This window comes from Stegastes partitus, unplaced genomic scaffold (assembly GCF_000690725.1).
Source record: "Stegastes partitus isolate 25-593 unplaced genomic scaffold, Stegastes_partitus-1.0.2 Scaffold317, whole genome shotgun sequence".
In the NCBI taxonomy this organism is placed as follows: domain Eukaryota; kingdom Metazoa; phylum Chordata; class Actinopteri; family Pomacentridae; genus Stegastes; species Stegastes partitus.
The window spans coordinates 127307-150909 of NW_007578048.1; the positions used below are offsets into that span (position 1 = coordinate 127307).

General features: G+C 44.9%; 1 protein-coding gene across 1 annotated transcript in view; it reads right to left on the minus strand.

Moving 5' to 3' along the window:
• Nucleotides 1-23603, minus strand: part of LOC103358522 (transmembrane protein 132C) — a 269564-nt gene that overhangs the window by 122700 nt on the left and 123261 nt on the right. The window contains exon 4 of the mRNA XM_008283522.1: nt 7798-7938. Within this exon, the coding sequence (XP_008281744.1) occupies nt 7798-7938 (141 nt within the window). The remainder of the gene's footprint in view (nt 1-7797; nt 7939-23603) is intronic.

Below are 23603 nucleotides of genomic sequence, written 5' to 3' on the forward strand. Positions count from 1 at the left end.
AAACCAGTCCTGCATTGACCTTTAACGGAGGAGGAGCGATTCACTAAATGTGCCGAATCGACTATTTTTTTTGTCTGAAGAAACCAACATGTCTGATAAATGATCAGTTTGTGTCTCTTTTGTTGTGAGATTTCAGAGGTGGTAATTATGTGACTGCTGTTGGGATCAGAGGGCAGAAAACTGCCTCCAGTGAGTCTAAAGGGTAAAAACCAAAGACAAGCTTCTGGTCTCCCAAGCAGAAGATGAGAAAGTCTGTAAGGCATGATGCAACAACAGAAACACTCCACGACTCCACTGAGTGTCATCATGCTGAAACACATCCTTTCATTATTATTATCATTTATTTTTTTACTGGTATGAAGAATCCACATCGGTCCACCTCGACTGTCGGTTCACACGTTCTTGAAGATGTAACAGCAGTGTGTGGCTTCATAGAGACCCTCCATCAATAGAATATGATCTGAGCAGGACTTCCTGATGGAGATTTGACGCCGCGCTGCACGCTTGTCAAAACGTCCACAGCGTTTAGCATAAATTACCAGACAGAGCTGAGGGGGTGTTTACTGTGGATGTTGGAGTTGCAACATGCAGAACAGAACACGGCTCTGGTTCGTGTCTCAGGAGACGCCATGTTGGCACAAAACCATCAGAGGTATGAGCCATGGTTGGTGATGTGTAAAGTTGTGACTTATGTAATCTTCATCGTACTAGGTCCAGTGAATACATCCTCATCCAGTACTTCTACTGTTTTTGGCCGTAACTCCTTTGCAGCAGCTAACGACTGAACAGCTAACCAAACACTCTCAAACTCCGACTCGGCTCTCCACCTTCAAGCTTAACATCCAACAGACTGCAGTCAACTGATGCTTCTGTTGATCACGCCGGACTTTACTTACATACTTACACTTTATTCTACCTCCTGCACATCTTTCTCACTCACATGCACATGGCCCCCATGCTTCTTACTTTGTTCTACGTCATGTTCATGTGTTTATTTGTGTATTTGTTCCTACCGGAGGCTCTTGGCTGGCTCATGTTTGCAAATGAGAACTGGTTCTCAAACATTTTCACCTGGTCAAATAACGGTCAAACAAAAATAAAGAAAATTAACATTGAAAGCATCCTTATCATTAAAAGTTCAGGACTAATTTGACATGCATTTGGTGAAAAAGTAAGAAAAACAGCGTACTCCTACCAAAGCCAAACAAAGACAGAAGCTTTTCACAGTTCAGCTGCTCAGCGATAACGAGTGTCTGCTCTTAAACCTCGGAGTTTGACGGAGTTTCCTCGAGCAACTCGTTTCATCCCCCGAAACTTTGAATGTCGCACATTTCAAAGGAGCGGTCTGGCAATCGCTCGCTGACGTGCTTTGTTCACGCGGACTTAATTTAATTCCACAGCACACGAGCGCTACGACACATTAAAAGACGGTTCACCTGCTGCAGCAAGTACAGTAAAATCATTAAATGGAACTTTCTCCCCGCGGCTGCCGCTGCAGGCAAATCGCTCTGGATAATGAAAAAACTTGAAGGCTATTTAGCGCAAACACACACACACACACACACACACACACAGCCAGATAAATAGCATGTCCCTGTAAGGAGTGTGGACAGTGCATTACCCTAGTTCTGGTATTGAATGAAGCCCATTAGCTCTGTTAATCTATAGATCTAATCACGATCATGAAATAGAGCGCTGCTCCCGTTCTGGCAGCATCATCATAAACTACGGCACAATTTCCTCATATAACCCGCCGCACGCAGAACTGAGGTCATCCCGAGCCCGGTCCACTTCTCAACGAGTTTAATTCAACGGAAAGACTACGAGCAGAGACGGGGAGGAAAAAGGGAAATAAATCCTACAGATTAGACGGAGCTGTAGAAGAGAAAATGACAGTATCAGTGAAGACTCAGCGAGGCCGCCGCTTAATTAGCACAATGTGTAAAAACGACAAAAACAAAAACAACAAAAATTTGCAAGAAATAACACGCACGGCAAATAATGACCCGATAATCAGAACGAATCCCGTCAGAAGACAAATCTCGCTGGAGGGCGCCTCGGTGGCAGGTTGTGAGGGAGAGAAAACACACACCCAAAAACCTCATTATGTTGTATTTTTCTATGGGCAGGGAGGCAGAACTAAGCAGAGCGTCAATAACACAGTATGACGGTGGTGTGTAATTACAGCTAAATGATATCAGAACCGGCAAGTAGTGAGAAATACACAAATAATGAATAATTACTGTGTAATCAAAATCAATAAAGGGAGGGAAAAAAAAGGCGAGCTGTAGGAGTGCTTTGATCCAAACTTCTGCGTAAATAGCTCGCTTTAATGAAAAAATAATAATTGCAGCCTCCTGGGAGAACGCGATGGCGGCCGTCACGGGTCTGCTTTAGATGCAACAACAGCGAACATACGTCCACCTCAGTGCTACAACCTGGATCCGGTTCTGGTTCCTGCATCCTCTCCTCATCCTGAACAGAACGTGTCAGATGTATCACAGGGCAACAACAGGCAGCACGAATCACTTCACAAGATTAATTGTTGGAGGTGGTAATCATTCCCACCCTGTCATTCATTAAAAAGCACACTCATAATTTCAAGTCCCCACCAGTAATATCTCATTAGAGATTAATACAGATCAGCTCTGTTAATTAGGCATCCCGCCCACGCAGCCGCTGATAAAAGCCTGTGATCTCTCCGGTTGTACGCCGGCAACAGGCTGCATGTATACTGTACGCGGGTGGGTCTTCCCTGTAGTGAAACAACGTCAGCTTCACTCCCTCCTACAGCCTTCACTGCCGTTTCACACAGAACGCTTTGAATCCGTTCTGCTCGTGTTTACGCAGGCATTTGTGCACGACTCGTACGTATTTGTTGCTCGCCGAATCCTAATCTGAGCTGTGAGGCACCTCTTTGTTCCCGGTATCACTCTGAAGGCTGAGCTTGCATCAGTGATTATTTCGTCTGTTATAATCTGCTTCCTGCAGCATCACTCGCTGACGTCACTTTGATGAGATTTTCCTTCAGGGCAAAAATAAAAGAGAGGAGGGGGGAAGAAAGGAACTCAAAAAACTACCACACATGGATATGTGCCAGAGCTCAAGGAAATAAGCCATTAGAATCGCCTCCATTTCAACACCTCAAACAACACCTTCCTGATGGATGACAACGGTCCAAGAAAATAACTTCTTTGCCTCGAGGCCGCGATGGCTGGCACATCCCGAAAATCATCAAACACCTCGAGGATTTCGCCGCAGGGACAGAAATCTATGTGCAATCGATTCAAAGTCGTATGAAAAAATGTCGCCACAGACTCAAAACACTGGATGTGTTTCTATTCAGAGCGCCCAGAGACTGTTAGCCGCCTGCCGTCCCTCAGCGGTACCACCGGAGTCTACCAGCCGTCACTGGGCTGGGCAGCGATGTGAAGTTCTGCTTCTACTGACGAGGTGTGTCGGAAAGTTCCAGGACTGGTGTCACAAACTAAACCCAAACTACAAGCCAGAAGTTTCTCCTCCAGACGACAAACCAGCAAAGAGGTCCTGCAGCGTTTGCTTCATTCAGAGAAGAGGCAGAGTTGTGTCAGGACCAGTGGAGGCTGCTTCACAACCTGCCCACAGCGCCCTGAGCATCCCACAGCTCCTGGCTGAGAAGAACATCAGCCTCCCTACTCACCCCACCTGGCTCCGTGGGGCTGGTTCCTCTTCCCCGAACTCAAGGGGGTCATCAAGGGGACCCAACCAGAAGACGTGGACGACATGAAGATGGCTGTGAGGACGGAGCTGAGAGGATCCTGAATCCTTCCAGGGGGATTACTTAAACTTATAGCTTGGATTTGAAATATATCTTCTCGTGACATCGGTCCTGGAACTTTTCTGACCCACGTCGTAATGCAACGAGAATCCCTTTTTAACATTTCAAAAGAAATCCACGAGCAAAAGTGAATTAAACATCGTGTTATCTGCTTTAACATATTCCTAAACCAGAGCCTCCACTGGGCCGGTTTCATGACCAAGTATCAGAGATCTGCAGGAACCCGATGCTGTCCGTCCTCTTCGCTGTGGAGCCGTGGATGTAGACGCCGGCGTGCTCAGGCTGTGACCTCCTGAACCAGATAATGTGCAGCAGCAGCCTGGAAAGCCTGGGCTCAGAAAACTGTCAGGCAAAGGTCTGAAAAAAGAGAAATCCTGTCCCAAAAATGTGCAAAGACACGAGGTTCAAAGTTAAAAAGAAGAAACAATCTGATGAAAACTTTTAACGGTCCGATGCTTTTAATTTGAAAGCTTGAATCTGTTGTGTCATCACTTTTATGCGGCACCTCCTGGACCCTCCGTTGCTGCTGATGCTGTCCATCAGTCAGGGCCCGACGTGGCTAACGGCTAGCTAAGTGGTGCTAATTGAGCTGGGGCTCTGCAATAATAGTTTGGTGCGATGGCAAGTCATCCATCAGACCAACAGCAGAAAGAAAGTTTAAAGAGGAGAGGAGGGAAGGAGGGCGGACAGAGGGAGAGAGAAATGGATTGGCAGAAGAAGAAGGAAGGGCAGTCCAAAAGAGCAAGAGAGGAAAAAGAAGTGGAGGCATCCAGAGAAAGGAGGGGAGATGAACCGACCTGTGTCCACAACCGGCAGCACATTATCTGGTCACAACACTTTCTGTGCATCCATCACAGACACTTGACTTCGTCTGACACCAACACTCTCTCTTTATAATGCCTTCTATATTTGGCAGACGATGGAATCAGCGTTTTCTCTCTGAGCAGAGCGTCTGCTTTCATTCCCACCAATCACACGAGACTGAACCAGCAAAGAAACGGCGACGCTCCACGTATCTGGATTCTTTGTTCTGCTGTTTCCTGGTTAAATCAGACGGTGGCTGTAAAGCCCTTTCTGCCTCACCCGCCCCGTCTCCCACCTCCACCTCTCCCCCTCTATCACCTTCCAGCACTTCCATTCGTCCTCTGACTGACCCTCATCCCTCCTTCTCTCCATGCTCCATCACTGCTCTCCTTCCTGGATCTCCTCACCCTCTGCTCTCTGCTCAGTCTCTCCTCTTTGGGAGTTCATGTGAGGCTCCAGGTCAGTCAGAGGAGGGTCGTCCTGGAGAACAGGGCAGCGACTTACCAGAGGAAAGCTTAAGGTAACTGAGAATAGATTTTACAAGTTAAACAGACATTAGCTAAACATTGATGGCCGGCTAACGTTACGGAGTGTATCGGTATCTTAAGAGCCGACTCCGGCACCTTCAGGAGGGCACAGGAACACTGTGCTTGTTAGGTAAAGGTTAAATAAAATGTCGCCTTTTGGTATTTTCTGAAATTGGCCCCTAAGTTCTGGTCTTTAAATCCACTGCTGCTCTATTTAGGAATGAACCTGAGCAGCGTTAAAGCAGAACACCAGCAGGTCGACTGAACAAACTGCACAGATTAGTCCTTTATCTGATGCTACTGGTTCACAAGCATTCGTTCCAACATGCTGTGTGTCGGTCTGAACCTTCAGCTTGAACTTTAACAGTAAATAACTGGTGTCGCTCTGAGCTGTCATCCATCCCACTTGAAAACGCATCAGTCAGCGTTTCAGGTTTGTTTTCCACCTTGAAGCTGCGACGGCAACGCGGCGATGACGATAACGAGCTCCTCTGTGCTTCTTTTACAACACGTCTTTTTTGGCATATGCGCTTTCTTTTTTTTTTTCTCCGCACGTCTTCATCTGGAACGAGATGCTCTGACGGTGGTCCTTGGAGCTCGCTTTGAGCAGCGGCAGCAGCAGCGTGTGAGTTAAACCTGTGGTATTTCCAACACAAAGGCCTGAATCCTGCTCACGCTGTGCTTCTCCTCTTTGTGCTGAAACACTTCTTTTCTCTGCCACCCAGCTCACCTCTGAGGTCTTATTTTTTTAAGTGAGACGTTGTTCTCACCAACTGTTGGATCTGACATCTCACCTGCACTGATGAGGCTGCATTTAATGTGTCTTTGGTGCTTTTTGCTATCAGCATCAGACAACATCAACACATCCATCGGACTGTGCACCGGGTCACCTGACAGCGACTAAATATGTAAAACAAAACGGGCTGGATCTACTCTCCTGGTGCTGGTTTACTCTGCTGACACAAATGAAGCACTTCACCAAACCGGACAGAGTAAAATGACAAAGTTAGCATGACGTGCACAATGCTGTCCTGTGTGTGTTTGTGTACTACACACTGAACTCCAGTAACCCCAGTCTGTTCATTGAACACTCATTGATGCACAAACATCTCCAAGGCTTTGGGTTCAAGGGTCTCCAACCACCAATACGTCAACACACAACAAGACCAGATTTTCCTTTAAACCGTCGATAGACTTCAATAATTTCTGAACCTGGATTCAAATATGGATCAAAAAATCAATATTAACCCTCTGAATCCCAAGACAGCTTCAAAAGGGATGTTTTCCTCCAACCTCCCCGAGTTTTAGACGATATATCATCTCATATCCATCCATCCATCCATCCATCCATCCATCCATCATCTCTAACCTTCTGGAGTCTATCCCAGCTGACTCAGGGTGAAGGCAGGTTCACCTGGACAGGTAACCAGTCTATCACAGGGCTACACTTAGAGACAGACAACCAAGCACACTCACATTCACACCTACGGACAATTTACAATCACCAATTAACCTCAGCATGTTTCTGGACTGTGGGAGGAAGCCGGAGAACCCGGAGAGAACCCACGCTGCACGGGGAGAACATGGAGACTCCACGCAGGAAGATCCCGGGTGTCCTCACCGGGACGCCAACCGGAGACCTTCTAGCTAACCACCGAGACACCTGCAGCCCTCATCACATATCATACTGTAAAAACAGAATTTTTAACTTTCCAACGGTCTTTGAATGCACCATTTGTCACGTCTGGTTTGGATACACCCTAAATCTAGGCTTGGATTTGTTTGAATGCATCAAAATTAGTTTATTCTCTAGTATCGAATTCATAAATTTGCCAGAAATAAGTTCTTAAAAATGCAACCTGTAAAAACAAAATAAACTCTCTGGTCTTCAGTCGCTGAGAAGCTTCAACCGACTAAAACAAATCAACAGATAAAACTGGTGCTGTTTGAATGAACTGTGTTTTGCACACGAAGCAAAAAGGAGACGACGAGTGATTTTGAGAGGGAAATAAAACGTATTTTATCAAGAAGTCATTGAGTTGTTCAGCACGGTGAGATACCTTAATGGCTAACATGAAAACACAGTTTGTAGGGCTGTAAAAATGTTTATAGGGCACTTTTGAAATTGTGGTAGAGCTTCAGGGCATTTTTTTTTCACTATTTGCAAAATAAATCATGGAAAAAAATCAACTTTGTGTTAGTTTTATGGCACAAAGGCAAAATAAAGAAGTAGTTTGAGTTCTGTTTCCTCTCAGCTGTTAGCATGCTGTTTCCATGGAGGTATAAGGAATAAAAAAAAAACGCCCAGAGACTTAAAAATGGTAAAACGGTAAAAATAAAAACCAGCATCGATGCAGCTCCATGCTCGCTCCATCCGACCCATCCGCTGTATAACGATCAGCTTTTTGCCGCCACAAAACTCACCTTGAATCAGCTGCATTTTTTAATTAACTGACACGTTCTACTTAACAGGAAACGTCACCGTAAAAACATCCAGGACCTCTGATTAACAAACGCAGAGCGCTAACACCGCCGCGGCCTTGAAGCAGGAGAATCAGAGACGCTCTCAGACGTTTTATTCGCCTGCAAACACTCGGTGCAGCAGCAACACGAGCTGCTGGATGGCAGAGAGAGAAATAAAAAACCTACCGCTCTGCTGTGGAGGAGGCCTTTCTCTGGCACATCACCGCCAACGAACTGCTTCCCGGCGCCATTTCCTGTTTGATCTCCCACGCGACGAGGTTGCTGGGCTTCACAGCCAGGAAGTTGATGCCTGACTGGAACCACACCCTGCAGCGAGGAATCAAGCAAACAAAGGAGAAGAAGGGGAGGTTAATCCAGAGTTCACACCAGCACATTACAACCAAAGCAGGAGCTGCGGCGGCGACAGTTCAGCGGGAATTTGCTTAAAACCGAATCTGCTCTGCTTCAAATGTGCCTGCCCTGATTTTCTCACTGATTTTCTTTAATCTCTGATGCTCTCTTTGTATAAAATATCTTTTAGAATTGATTGGCGCAGCGTGGCGTCGCCTCCCACGCCGTGTTTTGGTGGAGAAGACAAAGGAGTGACAAGAGGAGCTCTTATGAAAGTTAACGGGTTTTTTTTCCACCTGAATAATCGGCTCGTGGGATGAATCAGACGAACGCTGAGCAGGAGATCATATCTGATACAGAAAACGCAGCTTCATGAAGACGCTGATGAGGAAGGAACAAAGTGAGAGTATTTATTTAACTGATATGATTCAGGGTTTTGTTTCTAAATTCATTCTGTGCTGCTGTAAAAAATGTCTGAATGGAGAGAATTCCTGCTTTTATTATACAGATGTTTTTAGTTTTCTTAAAAATATACAATAATAATAAGAAAATTACACAAATATAAACAGAATGTACGTTTACTTTCAATAAAATGGGACCAGTTGAGGATTAAACATTTAAAAAAAACAAAACATACTTGATATTATCTAAAGTTTTTTTTAAAGTTTATTCTGTAAATATAATAACAAGCACTTGTTTAATAAGATCAGTTTTACATTTCTTTAAAGGTAAATTAGTTTTGTATTTAAGCAATCCCCTGTTAATAATAAGGATTTATTAATTACACAAGTTGTCAAACTCAGGCTGTAATTAACATTTAAATAATTATAAACTTGACAAATAGATTTTTTAAATCAGATTTGTAAGTAAAGTTATATATAAAAACTCATTATGAATTTATTCACATGTAAATATCCTTCATCAAACTTTAAAAATCCCATAAATACACATGAACTCTTGTAAAAATGAGGCTAGAAACTATATTTTAATGTGACTAATTACTAACCCACAACACAAATATGCACTCATTACACTTTAGATGATTTAAAATTAAAAGTAAATTATTGTATTTAGAAACCAAAAACCAAATTAGTTTTACATATTTTACATTTTAAGTTTCTTAAAACCAAGTTAGACAACAAAACCCACCTGATAATGGTGTTTTTCTTTCGTATGTGGCCTGATTTATATCATATATGATGTATTATAACATTATTTGATGTGATTTATAAGTAATTTAATACTTTTTAAAAATGTAAATATAATTTATTAAATGTTTAAAATGATTTCATTTCATACTGAAGCTAAAAACTCTGTTTACATTCTGGATAAAAACCGTATTTTATATTTTCTGTTCACTTTTCTTTTCTTTGCAGTTCCTTTTTCTCTCTTCTTCCTCTCATCAGTGTGTCTTTTGCCACTTTTGCTTTATTTCCTTTTTTTTCATGTTTCGTCTATTCTTTCCACTTCCTGTTCGTGTCCATCACTTTCTTCTTCCTCCTCTTCACATTTCTTTTCTTCTCTCATCATCTCTTCCTCTATTCTCTCTTCCAGCTCTGTTCTCCTTACTCTCCCTGCCTCTTCTTCATCCAGGTTTTCCTTTCCTCTGGATGATTTCCTCCTCCTCATCCTCCTCCCATCCTATCCCGCCTCCTCCTCCAACCTCTTCCCTTCCAGATGTCCTCCTCCTCTCCGTTCCTCACCGTTCCCTCGCTGCTCTCTCTCCTTTCTTTTCCCTCTTTCATCTCTCCTTTCCTTCTTCCTCCTCACCTCCTAAAGCTTCCCTTCAGCCTTTCATCTGTCCCTCTGTGACTTCCTTCCCTCCCTTCCTTCCTTCCCTACACACCTTGCTTCGTCCCTCCCTCTGCCCCTCCTCCATCCTTCAAGGCGTCCTGTGGTTAATCTCTTTATTTTACTTCCCTCTGTCCCTCTCTCTCTCTCTCCTTCTCTTTCTAATCCGTCCCGGTGTGTTTTGTTCTATTTATCACCTTGACGAGACCCTCCCTCAGTTTATTAGCACACTTTATTCACACACACACACACACACACACACACACACACACACGAGCTTGTTTACTGCTTTCCTTATGAACACACACTCTCTGGCAGACAACAAACAGCAGCTCGGACGGACTCTGGAACAAACTTTTTCCTCGACACAGAAGGGAGAGAAAAAAATAAATAAAGAAAAGCCAATCCTCTTTGTCTCCTCTCTCATTATTACTTTCTTGTGTTTGTCTCTTCATGTCTTGCCAAAAAAACTGCTCGCAAATATGTGACGGCCGTCCCTCGACAAGCTCCCCGTACGTATGTTTGCATGTATGCATGTATATATATATAGATGTATGCGTCCCTGTGTGGACGTGTTAATAACAATCTGAACAAGCTGCTTTCAGGTGTTTGGCACAAAGACGGGATCCTCTGGTGGAAACTTGGAAACCTACTTTTTATTCACTTTCCCTCTGAAGTCATTTTCCTTGTTTTAAAAGGAGGATAAAACGTTCCCTCGCTTTTTGTTTATGTGCTGCGATTATGACAAAAAATGAGGAGGAAAGAAGTTTTTTTTTTTCCAGGACAGGCGGCGCTCATTGTTTACGAGCAGAAGCTTCTTTTTGCAGCAGCAGCAGCAGCTCGGCACAAAATAACTGGCGGTCTTCTTAAAAACCATCTTTTTTATAATTCAACAGCTGCAGAGTTTCAGGAAAACTCGGCGGCGTTGTTGTGCCTTTCTACCTCGTCCCTCTCTCGCCCGGCTCACTCCCCACCGCCGTCCTGCTCGACCGACGGCGAGCCGAAGATAATCCGCTTCAAAGGGACGTTACTGCACCGGCACGGCGGTGACAAAAGCAACGAGTCGGGGGGAGAACAACCAAACTAGGGGATGTAATGTGAACGACAGACTGACAGGAATGGAATATGAGGAAACCGGGACGTACACCTGAACACCGGCTGAGGAAAAACTCATTGCAGAGATTTTTCGATGACAAGGTCGCAGCAAAGACAAACGATAAATAAAACATTCTGGAGAAATAAATTAATAATAAAAAGTCTCCAGCGCTTCTAAACAACAACAACAAACCCTCATGTGAGAGCACACGAGTCCTGTAACGCTGTCATGTCGTGTTAAATTATTCACCTCCACGTAACGGACAGAACTCGTCAGGTCAAGAGCGCACGGCGCTGGAGAGAGAACGCTAATCATCCCCCAACGAGGAGGCGGCAGCAGGGAGGAAGAAACCTTGGACACCGCCGGGCTGAGGGTGGACGGCTGATGTTTTGATCGGACAGCGGCGAGAGGAAAGACGAGCGGCGAGAACAGCGAACACCAAACACAGGGAGATCAGAAACAACCAGGTACAGGAAGGAGAGGACAAAGCACCAACTGTGGGAGAACCAAGACGAAAAGTTGACAAATGACCTGTAAGATGCACCGAGTGGAGCAGAGGAGGGTGGACGAGAGGGGCCCAGTGCATGATGGGAGATCCTGCAGAGTTTTAAACCCGTCCAGCAGACGCTCGTCCTCTCGTGATCCCGCTGCAATGACATTTCTTCCACATTCAAACCCTTTTCGAGTTGCAACCAAACCAGAACCCGGACTGTGACAGGCGTAGAAAAGCAGCCAGAAGCCGCCTCCGTTACAGAAAGTAGGAGCTGAACACGATGAGGCCGACGGACGTAGCGTCTGAAGAGCGGCGACCAAACAGGCAGAACACACGTGTTTTCTACAAAGCGTTAAACTCCCGATCAGGCTGGAGGACACCAGAACCTCGTGGTGTTTCCTTTCACTTGTCCACGCATCCTGAACCCGGTTCTTCTGACCTGTTGCGCTGATGTGAGCGGGTCATAATTACCGCTAACGTGACAGAGTTTGGTCGATGTGAGAAACCTGGACTCTGCTCTGCAGCTCCTCTCACGTCCACAAAGTATTTCAGTGTCACTCGGCTCATTGATTTGCTTTTCGAAGCCGTAGCGTCGCTGTTTTAGCTCATTTTTACTGCTCTCATCAGCTTCCACCAACAGCAGGCAGCTGTCTTTGGCTAAAAAAAGAGAAACACAGGCTCTCATAAAACCACTTTATGCTCCCTGTCCAGGACCAGAACAGCCGACACAGAGTTAAGCTTACAGATAATTCCCTCTAGGATTTGGAAAAGGAGCGAATATTGAACTTCACGACATGCCCAGAAACACAATTTCAGATCTAATGTGGCTTCATATCTGCTGGATGTGTGAGTTTGCAGCTGTTTCTATCACAACTGTACAGAGCTAATGAAGTACGTAGGACCCTGTTGGAGCTGCTGGGTTTGGTGTTATATTATGTCGCCATTTAGAAATTAAAATCTGACTCATGAAAACTCACCAGAATCACCACAAACACACCAGGACTCGCGAAAATGTCCATATATATATAAATATATAAATAGAAACTGTCCATACAACAATTTCCTTGAGGTTTGCACCAAAGGGATCAAAATAAAGTTCTATTCTATTCTAGTTCTATTCTATTCATATTTTAAAGGACTTGGACGTGTCACTGCCAAAACAGCTCCACAGCGCCCCCCTGAAAGCTTCAACAGAGTCCCATCGGAAGCACGTTTGGTCCAGAGCGATGACATTTGGTCATAGAGGAGGTCAGGACGCACAAAAAACTCACCAACTCTAAAATGCAACACGGCTCAACTGCGCCCCCTACAATATTTCAACAGAGTCCCACCGGGGCTACGATTCACTTAGAGCTACGATATTTGGTACACATGTGTAGCAGCTCGGGACGCACAAAAAAGTCCATCAGCACGTTTCTGTAAACCCAACAGGAAATCCGCCATGTTGGAAACACGGCGAGCATCACACCTGCCGCTTTTGGCTTTAATTCATTCTGCTTTCACTAATATTTCAGTAAACTTGTTCCTCCAGCGGTTCTGGTTTGCCTGGTTCATGTCTCTGACTAGATTCAGGTCCGCTACATGTCTTCACACATCGCTCTGCAGAAACCCCTCACATAAGAACAACACAAAAGATCCATAATCCTAAATCGTAAAGTAAATTTCTTGGTAGACGAAGTGGGAGCGTGAGTCCAACTGTTACACGCAATTGGTTTTTGTTTTTTGATTGTTCGGCACAGTTTGCTGAAATCAACACACGGCGCCGCACGGACGAGCAAATCCAAGCGGAGTGTGAGGACGTCGCATTTCTGCCAGTTAGCGTCCTGCGTGTTCAACAGGTGTCGGCCAAATTGCTGGTACTGTCTTCATTACTGGCTTGTTCTGCTGCACATATGGTGAGCTTTGTGTTCGCCGGCTTGGATGAAACACAAGTTTTGTTCTGTTTACAGTGACGTGATGGAGACAGGAAGGGAAAGTCAGTGTGTGTGTGTGTGTGTGTGTGTGTGTGTGTGTGTGCTGAGTGGGGAACTGATGGGAACAAGGTTTTAAGTGGCGTTATTAGTCCGCAGCAAGCTCAGCAGTTTGCACTCGGTCTGGGATCCCAGTGAATTCATCGCGATGTGCTGCCAAGAGGTCAGAAACCAGCGGGTTCAGTCGAAACGGAGTCGATCTACAAACCAAACAGACTTTTTGTATTCAGAAGTTGTGGGAGGATTGATTTCTGCTTGTCTGGACTGTAAATGGTGAACATACATAACCATAAAAGCTCATGTGTGAGGAAGCCCAGCGCCGCCGCCGCCGCCGTGCATCCGTCAGTGTGTGTGTGTGTGTGTGTGTGTGTGTCAGCAGGCAGGATGATGGACAAGGCTGCGTCCCTGAGCTGCTTCTGTCAGATCGGTGTACAGCAACAGAGCCTGACAGGCGACTGTGCGTCTGTCTGCCGGATAGGTAACGCAGGACGACAAGCCCGGCTTCCCCGCCGTCCTCCGTCGCTCACTTTGCCCCGTATTTATCAACCTTTGTCGTATTTCTCATATCGATGACGCTGACAGATTTACAGCTCACTCCGTCTGATAAACCAACGGGCCCCAGCAGCTCATATTTACATGTCAGTCGTCGCTGTTTCAGTGTAAAAACTTTATTTACACGGCGAAGCATTAACAGAGAGTAATTCCCCCTCTGTTGCCGCGGTGACGCTCCTATATTACACACATTCTCAGCTACAATCTGGTCACCGAGTAGCTCACGGAGCATTACAATTGATTTTTCTTTTCTGGAGCCGAGCCTTGTTTATAGGCACCTCAACATTAGTTTTCCAAGTGGAAAAATAAAGAGCAAGTGGAGAGAAAAGGCAGCAGGGCATCGTGCCAAAAAACAAAAACCCTGCGCTGTGAATAAAGTTTCCTTCCTGCTTCTTTAAACTGGAGGCTGTAATTTTTACAAAATGCAAAACGTGTTTCTGTCAATGCGATGATGAGTATTTTTAATAAGCTCCTGAGGGTCTCTTTACTTCACTTATGCAGATTGCAGCTCGGCGGCGTTTCGGCTCTTTTTTTTCTCTGAGAGATATCTTGAAAGTTTATGGAGGTGCCGTCGTTTCTTTATTCAAGAGTCTGATCGTTCAGTCTGAGAGCGTTATTTCTTCGCTTTATGATTTTTACCCTCAAAACGCTGCCCAGGTGCAAATCTGCTGCTGCTGCTCGTCTGATGTCGCTGCATGAACGTCGGTTTGAGGGCGTCTCCTCGTGCTCGGATTGCTTCACTCGCAAAACTTCTGCTGTCAGATGTTAACCACAGAAATCATCACTGCGTCCTTTCTCTTTGCTCCCTCCATGAACCTGTAAACTCTTGTTTTCTTGGAGGACTTGTGGAGCGACTACATACGTCCACATTCTGGCCTCCCATCGCCACGCTAGAGGAAAAAAATGAGGTCGATTACGTTCCTCACGGCTCCCTGATGGGCGCTTAGTTTACCCGCATCACCCCAATCAAGCATTTTACTTTAATGGTGCGATCGCTTTCTTTAAATTTAGTTGCTGAAGGCGTAATTGCGGCGTGGGAACGCGTCCGTGATGATGCGTTTTTGCTTTGAAGTGTTGATTCCGTTTGGTGATGCTGTTGCTAGGCGACGGCCGACGAATCGGACGCCTGGTTTTGAGGGAAAACTGAATGAATGAAAAAAATAATATATATAATGCTATTAATGTAAAATGTCAAAATGTTCCGTCTTTAGCTGCTGGTTGGTTGTTAATCAAGACTAAACATGGCCAAAAAAATCTAGTCGGTAGAAAAAAGTGAAGAACGAGCACTAAACGTTTTGCCAGCAGGTTTCTCCTTCCTCTCCAGAAACAACACCGACGCCGACACAACTTAGGCCGTCTGAAGGAGGAGAGAGGAGAGTGAATGATCCATGTTTATAGCTTAGCCTTCCCTCAGAGGACCACTGACCCGGGAAAGCCAACAATCTGCGCAGGGACGGGAAAACAAATTGTCCTGCTGAAGGAGAGAATCACTTAAGTCCAATTAATTCCCCTTCCACCTAATCCTATTCTTTAAATACACTTTCCACATCCTCACCTGTTTTAAAACCGTCAAGGAAATAAAGTTCTGCTGCTTGTAGGCAAAAACATTCGGGCCTGAAATCGGACCCGGTTGATACACAGCGTTTCTTTCTCTTCGGCAGCAGACACAAGGTCACGCCGACATGTGAGCCGCATGTACGGCTCAGCGTGAGAGTAAATCACCGCCGCGCTCGCAGCTGGTTTCCTCCAAGAGCGTCTGATGACAGAAGGACAGATTTACGGCCAGCGCAGAGAGGCAGGAAGTGGAGAGGAGCGAGGGCGAGGAAGACGGGAACCGCAACCGAGACTCCAGAACTTCTGAGGAGTCCAGCCGTTCGGTCCGTACCTTCGCCGCGCTCGCTTGAGGTTTCGGCGTCGCGGCTCCTGAGGTGCTGAATGGTCCGCGGGCTGAGCAATTACCAGGAAGACTAATAACAACTTCCCTCATTAGTCCCCTCAGTGCACACAGACCCACACCGCCGGCTCATCGCTTATCCTCTGCCGGGTTGTGTTGGTGCTCTTGGCCTCGGCTTTTTGTTTTCACCTGTAATCTGTTCCGTTCTCGTTGCCTGGTTCTGTCGTTTGTGGATGTGTTTGGGTCTCCGATTCATGTTCTGGTCGCTTCATTAAACGTCCAATATTCTATGAAACTCTCGTAATCCCTGAAAATTACCTGCGTGTGGCAAATGTACAGACTCCAGCGAGCCTCCCATCGTCGCCCTCGTCGGCCGCAAAGTCGCTGCGTTTAGAGAAAAAGGCTAAAAAACCGACAGTGAGAATGTTCTCAGAGGGGCTCAGGAGGTCCACCAAGGCTCACCAGTGATTTGGATGCGTTACTCCAACGAGCATCAACTTGGTAAACATGTTTTTAGGAGAGAAAAGTAGATTTTTAAGCCCTGAAGGTTTGTGTGTTCATCATTTTAATGTTCTTTTCTCTCCATCGGTTTTTCATCAGCGGATTAGAAGCAATATTTTCGAGTTGCTGGCACAGACACAAAAAGCAACGACAATAACAACAAATAAATAACTGAATAAATAAAGACGCTGCAAGCCAGCGACATCGTGAACGCTTTAATGTTCGACGCCCGCACGTAGGATGTAAAGATGGCGGTAACGTGTCCGGGATGCGAGAGGCAAAGCGGGACGTGTTGGACCAGGTAAGTCACCGGGGTTATCACGGGAGCCTGTTCTGATTAAATCTGGCTCGCAGCTCCTCCGCTTGACTCAGCAGTAAATTAGTCGCTGTCAGTGATAAGATATAGGCGTCCTGAATCACTCTGATGGGTATTGTTGTCATTGTATCACCACTCTGGACTTCTAATTATATCCCCAGTTCAGGCAGTCTTCCAATAATAACAGCGATATGAGCCCGAAACCCAGTCGCTGCAGTCGCAATGCAGCTTTCACAAGTTTAGAAAAATGGTTTGTTTAAAAAATAAAAAATCTCTCAAAAGCGTGGAAAGTACAAAACATATGAAACAGACATTTGTGTTTGTAAGAAAACCTCCCAAGGTCTTCCTAGAGAGGTGGTCAAAGAACCAGTGTTCTCATCTCATTTGTTCTTCACACACGAGTTCATCTTCAGGAGTTTTTAACCTCATCTCTCTCCTCCCAATGCACACAAAACCCACTATAGTTCCTCTGGTTTTCATCAACACGTTTGTTTTCTTCTCCTCTCTCCTAACGTCGTTATTCTACATTTAAAGTGATCTACAGCTCAGAGCTTTGCATCCAGCGCGGCGGCTCTCTGGTAGCGTTCGGGGGGATTTAACCTTATTGTACAGCGGCGCTCGTTGCTACGCCGCTCCGGATGAAAGTGTCAGCTAAATGCCTGAAATGTAAATGTAAACCCAAAAGGCATTCTTCTCAAAAACAAAAGCAGCAGCAGCAGCAGCAGCAGCAGAGCCATATGCTGCGTGTCAGGAAACGCTGCTGCATGTACAGCATCAGGCGTGTCTAAAGGAAGACGTATCGTCTGAGGCTGCTGCTGGAACAGATGTCTGCAGGAAGAGGAAACCGTAGAAGACAGACGATAGAAGTCCACCCTGATGTGTTCATGTGTCCTCCATCCAGACTGAACCAACAGGTCCAGCGGTTCTCCTGCGTAGGTAAAGCGGTGCAAAGACGCTTCAGCGGTTTTCTCTAAATGAGTTGACTCTGATTACAGAGAAGATGTTCCTCTGCCGGGTCAGCAGGAGCTCCAGCAGCAGACGGACGAGGTGAACAACGCAGATCATCTCGTTTCAAAGCAGCGATCTGCTGGGAAGCCTCGAGTCCATGTGGGTGTTACTATGAGTCACTCCATCCAGAGGAATCACATTTTAGAATAATTTCTGCTTCACCGTCTCCAACTTGTCTGAAAACTTTTTATTTCTATTTTTGAAGATATTTGTGTATATATGAGAGACGTACCAAGATATATAAATATATTTTTAAATTACCCATCAATGCACTTTTAGAAAGAATATTTTCTTATTTATATTTGAAAAAACATTCTTGAAACTCTGCTCGGATCAGGCTATCCTGCAGGATTTTTGTTTTGTCAAACCTGCTCTATCAGTTACAAACCAGCAGTTAGACAAAAACACTTTCTTATATGTATTTTATGATAAAATGCATTCTGTATTTTTTGTGTTGTATTATTGCAAAATGCAGCAACATATGACTCAGAAAACATCATTAGGTGACTTCTGCATTATCAATAATCTTGTTAATATGAGCTCAGAGACGGGACTCTTCGTGATGGCTTCACTTTTTTATTATCATTGAACTCACCCATAATGACAGACTATTTGTCCAGTGTTGCGGATTCTAAATTAATGGTTTGATAAGAAAAAACAGGGAGAATTTCAGGCTTTTATCTTCTATAGTTTCTGAGATACAGTCGGTCAGACGTAGCCTCAAATTTCAAAATATGTGAAAAACATACTGAGAGTGGATTTACTATCTTGGAAAGGACTTGATCTTTAAGATAATAAAAAAGCAAGCAAATCAGAGACAGTCGAGCAGAGGACCCCTGATGATTGGAGATGGAATAACCCGTATATCACTGAAAACATTGGTCCAGATCAAGCACATCCCTCTCCTATGGCAGCAGCTTACTACAGCGGGACAATGCATCTCGTTGGTCGAGGAACACAACAGAAGAACCCAAGGCGTTGACTGGACCTCTTGACTCCATAGATCCTATTCTGACTGAGCATCCACGGTGTTCACTGGAGACCAATCCACAGAGGCTCCACCCTGCAACCCCCAAGACCCAAACCATCTGCTGCCAACATCCCAGGACGCCCCCTGAGGTGTCCAAACCCTGAACGGTTAAGAGTGTTTTTGGCACCACGAGGGGGAACCAACACAATATCTGTCAGGTGGTTCTAACATTATGACTGATCCTTGTGTGTTTAAATGGTTGTTAGAACCTGTTGCTCGGTTCAGCGGAGGCAACGTCTCCAAATAAAGGCCTTTCATGGATAAAATTATTCATCACAAAAAATAAAGTTTGCCAAGATGGCCAACAGTTAAAACGACAAAACTCACAGAGGACTTGAAGAAACAGGAATGGCAGCCAGTCAAGAGCAGACAGATGTTGAAAAAAACCCAACACGCCACCTGCATATCGGCGCGGCACACTCTGGAGGAGCCGCCTTCGTCGGACATGAGTGGCATTTAAATGAGTCAACTGTCAAATCATTAAAATCTTGTTTTCTGCTTTTGCTGCTTTTTGAGAGGCAGAAGCAAAACAATCTGTTGTTGTGATCCCAACGCTGGAGTGAAGCGGGGTTACTTTATTACATGTGACAAGCTGTCAACGGATTGAAAAGTTGAGAAAGTGGTTTTTGTTTTTTTTCTCTCCTCCGGTACGAGTTAGAAGCTCTTAACAAGTTGTGAGTCGGTGCATCATGTGTAATCCGTCGCTCATCAGATCACTGTTAAGGCTGTGAAATGTGATTGACTTCCTGTTTTGTTTGCACACATCTGAAAAGACTAGTTAAAGTAAAATCACAATATACACGGTTGTATTTGTACTTTTACTGAATTGTATGATTCCTTCTGGTTTCCTGCCACTCTGACGATCCAGGAGTCATAGTTTAGCGCTTTGCTAAAACTTTGACGGCTCGTACTTTCTGAAGTGATGGACAGATTGGAGTTCAGAGGCTTTTTTAAAAAACTTTAAAACGAACAGGTGGGGTTGTCTTTAAAGACACGGCGAGACAGATGGGGAATCTGTAAGTCTGGAGGTTTATAATAGACATTCGTTAAACGTTTAGAAAGACGGACGTGAAAGAGCCTCGCGATGCTGGTCACAGGTCAAACCTGTGTTTCTGGAGGAACATCTGTTACATCCTGCTTCGGTTTTTTTGCTTTGAATTTCTCTTCTTTTGGTTTAAAATCCTTTTTTTTCTCTTGTTCTTTCCTGTGGTCTCCCTTCTCTTGTTGTTCTTTCATCTCGTCTTTCGTTTTTCATCCCTCTGCCTGCTCTGACAAAGACTTTTTTTTTCATCCCTGTCATTGATTCAACCCCTAAAACTATTAAAATTACATATTTTGAGTTTTAAAATCATCCCTTCCTGCCCTAAAATGGCTTAAACGCAACTCAACACTGTTGCTTCCTTTAGAATGTGCAGCTCGAGCACACCAGCTCACCTGGAACGCTGTAAAACGACTGTATGCCACACGATTAATGCAGCCACGCTAACTGGAGCCGGAAACCAGTTCTGAAGATGAATAATGGGACTGAAAACATCCTGCAAGTCCACAGGATTGGTGTGTTAGGTTTGAAAATCCAGAAATCTGAATCTGCACTTAAAAAAAATCCAGCCACAGCTTAGCAGCATAAAGTCTGAGCTCAAGGTGGAGAAAAATTAAGCATGAAGCCCAACTGAACCAATTTACTACAACTTGAATTGTGTTTTAAATCAATTAACACACAGAGAATCAAGTTGGTGTAAATACCAACATTATTAACTCAACAAAACAATGTTTGCAACACAGAAAGTTTATCTTCTGTTTCGGTAAAAGTTCCCCTGAATGACTTTCTACAGCGTGTTTCTGTCATCGCTGCGCTGCTGTTTCAAGACAGGAATCCTCGGCTGTGGCGTCGGATGCTGCTTCCAGTCATCATGTGTCGTCTAGACTCTTAAAAACCAAACGGAGATGTTAGCAAGGCTACAAACCAGAGATCCCTTTAAAGTTGTTTCTCATTCTTATCTGTCTTTTTCTCTGCTTTGCCCATTTTCATCTCAATTATTAATAAAAATACCAAAATAAAAGTCCTGAGCAGCCGATGTCAGCAGCAGCAACATTAATCACAACTGATAAGCATCTTTATTTTAATGCCTTTGTTAAGACTTTGCTCACAAACAAAACAGAAAACGCAGCTTTGCAGGACGTTAAAATGATTAATTACCAGCATGTTTCTACCCAGCAAGGGAAATTAGAAATGTGAACGTGTCTCTGATTTCTGTCTTTGTGGAGCAAAGGATGCACGTTATTAGTGCACGTGAGCGGACAGGAGGCCACTATTTCATTCCCATGTGCTGTCGACCGATCTCCACTGCCCTGGACAACGGTCTGGCTCCATCTCATTAGTATCTGCTTGTGTGGGAACCAAAGCTCTTCCTTGTTTACATCTCTTTAAACCAGTCATGAACCTCCTGGGCAATGCAGAGCCCAGGATGCAGCAACAGTGCCCCCGCAAAACAAGAAATGTTCTGGTCGTACACGTGGAGGCAGGAAGGTGAGCTTCTCATTACGGTTATAACTCCTCAGAGGAACCAGGCAGACCTGCCATGTCGCATGATTCAAGTCAAACACGTCATGTTCAGCATCCAAGTTGCTGCTCGTAGGTTTTTTATTTCTCCTCGCCAAAGGGATCTTTCAGCAATCGTTCTCTCCTCTTACCTTCAAAGCAGCTAGCGCCCCTATTCACAGCTAAACCTTAATCTAAGAGCGAGCAGTTACATAATATATATAAATGTGATTTATTTTTGTCAGGCTCCAGCTTTGATTTTAAATAGAATCCATGTTTTCATGTTTCATTTTCAAATATGCACGAAAAATAAACAGAAATATCCCAACAAGTCTTCCTGCTCGGCTACGGTGGACAGGTCGGTGTGTGGATGAAGTCAAAATACAGAAGAATGGAAACAAGCATCAAAAACATCCCGACAAACATGAAGAACGTGACTCCGGCGTTCACTGAAGCTCCGCAGGAAAGACTGAAAACTGCTGCAGAACAAACGTAAAATCATCCTGGACTGGGAGGAATCCTGTCGCCTTGCTTCAACTCTAAACACTCGTACACGCTACAGACGCACTCAGCTGCAAGTATTTCCATATATAACATAATAAACAGCAGCAGTGGTGGAAAACAATTATTTTCTCATCGCTTCCTTTAGCTGATTTACTAGAAATGTGATTAAAGTTAAAATTTATGCTAAATTTGCTAATTTTAGATGTGAGAGCGAGTATCCCCCAAACACCCACCCACATAACCACACACACACACACACACACACACACACACACACACACACACACACACACAGACACTGCCTTCTGTGTGGCTGTCTCCGTCCACAGACACTATCTCTCTCCATCCCCTGAGCAGCTGGCTCCCAGTTATATAAGTTTACTGCAAAATGACTATTGTGTAATAATGATGAAAGCTGCTTGAAAACAGGGGAAAGGACGAGTGTGTGACTGTCTGCCAGCGTTTGAGGGGTTTCTTTGATTCAGCACATCACACAGGAAGTCAACGCCCGTGATGTGAACGCCCCATTACATGCTCTCCTGCTCGGCGTACGAGGACTCATGGATGCCTCGTGTGTGCACATATGTCGGCCTCCACTCGTGTGTGTTTATGCATGAGCGAGGAGAACGCCATCAGTCGCCTTCTGCTCAAGACCTAGTCTTTGTTTTACGCTGCTGCTGCTCAGTACACCATTAGCCCTGCAGGGGTGGCCATTATAGAAAACCCCCTCCATCCTACATCTGTCCTGCACAGCAAAGGGTTCAAATGACTCCAGCGAGATTCTTAAAAAGCAAAAAACATTAGATGCTGTAAAAGAAGCAGTGGAAGTAGAGATGTGAACGCAAAAGTTAAAATCCTCACAGATGAGCCTGGAGGTGCCGCCGCGAAAAAGCAAATCAGCCGGAACTGATGAACAAACCGGTGACACGAAGCTGTGAACGAGGTGTCCAAGTGCACTCGGTTGTTTTTCATAAATGATTACACCTGATGCACCTTAATAAAAGCTGTCAGTCCCGCATTAGTGGAGCAGCTACAGTAACTCAGCCTCCAATGTTTAGCAGCAAACAAACAGCGACTTCACTCTGACCCTGTCTCTCCACTCCGAGTCTTCTCTCTCTCGGCGGATGAAGCCAAGTGCAGCAGCAGTTCAGCCGGAACGCGTGGGACTTTTACAACCGCTACCTCGCTACATGTTTTCATTTTATTTTTTTATGCAGGACATCGATAATGTAATCTGCAGGGTTTGATGTTTGGATACTGGATCCCTTTCAAATAAAAAAAAAAACCCTCACACATGGAATCAAACCGCCCACTCTGCTTCCCACCACACATGGGATTAGAACGACATATTTTCTCAGTAAACAAAGACACAGACAATAGTGGTGGGTTGCTGGGTGCTGTAGTAGCTTCAAGCTAGTCCTCTGGGCTGCCGTCCCAGATTAGCTGTGCAGCAACTACTCAACCGCTTTCACAGGCTGGAAGGCGAAAGGACTTTCAGCGTGAGATCAGATCTGATCAGAACGAAGGGAAATGGCTTGTGATTTACACGCTGCATTAATGACATGTTTTCAGACGTGGGATGTGGAACGTCGCTGATTCGTCAGTCTGCTGAAGTGACGACATTCTGCGTTAATGCAGCTTCATTCAGACACACGGTGGAAGAGGTACGCTCATGATATCTGTCATACAAGCCAGACTGGACAGTACGCAACTATAATACATAATAATGTCCTAATAACACATAATCCAACTGTAGCTGTGACTCTGTGCTGACAGTTCATCCGTCTGATATGAAGGAAGATCAACAGCGTGACTCGCTGTTAGATCTGATAAATCCTGTCTCCATGTCAGGGATCATCTCCGATTATAGTGACGCTATCAGAGCTGGTATTCAATCTACATAAACAGGCACAACTCTCCTGCTTTAGTGACAATCAGAAGGATCCT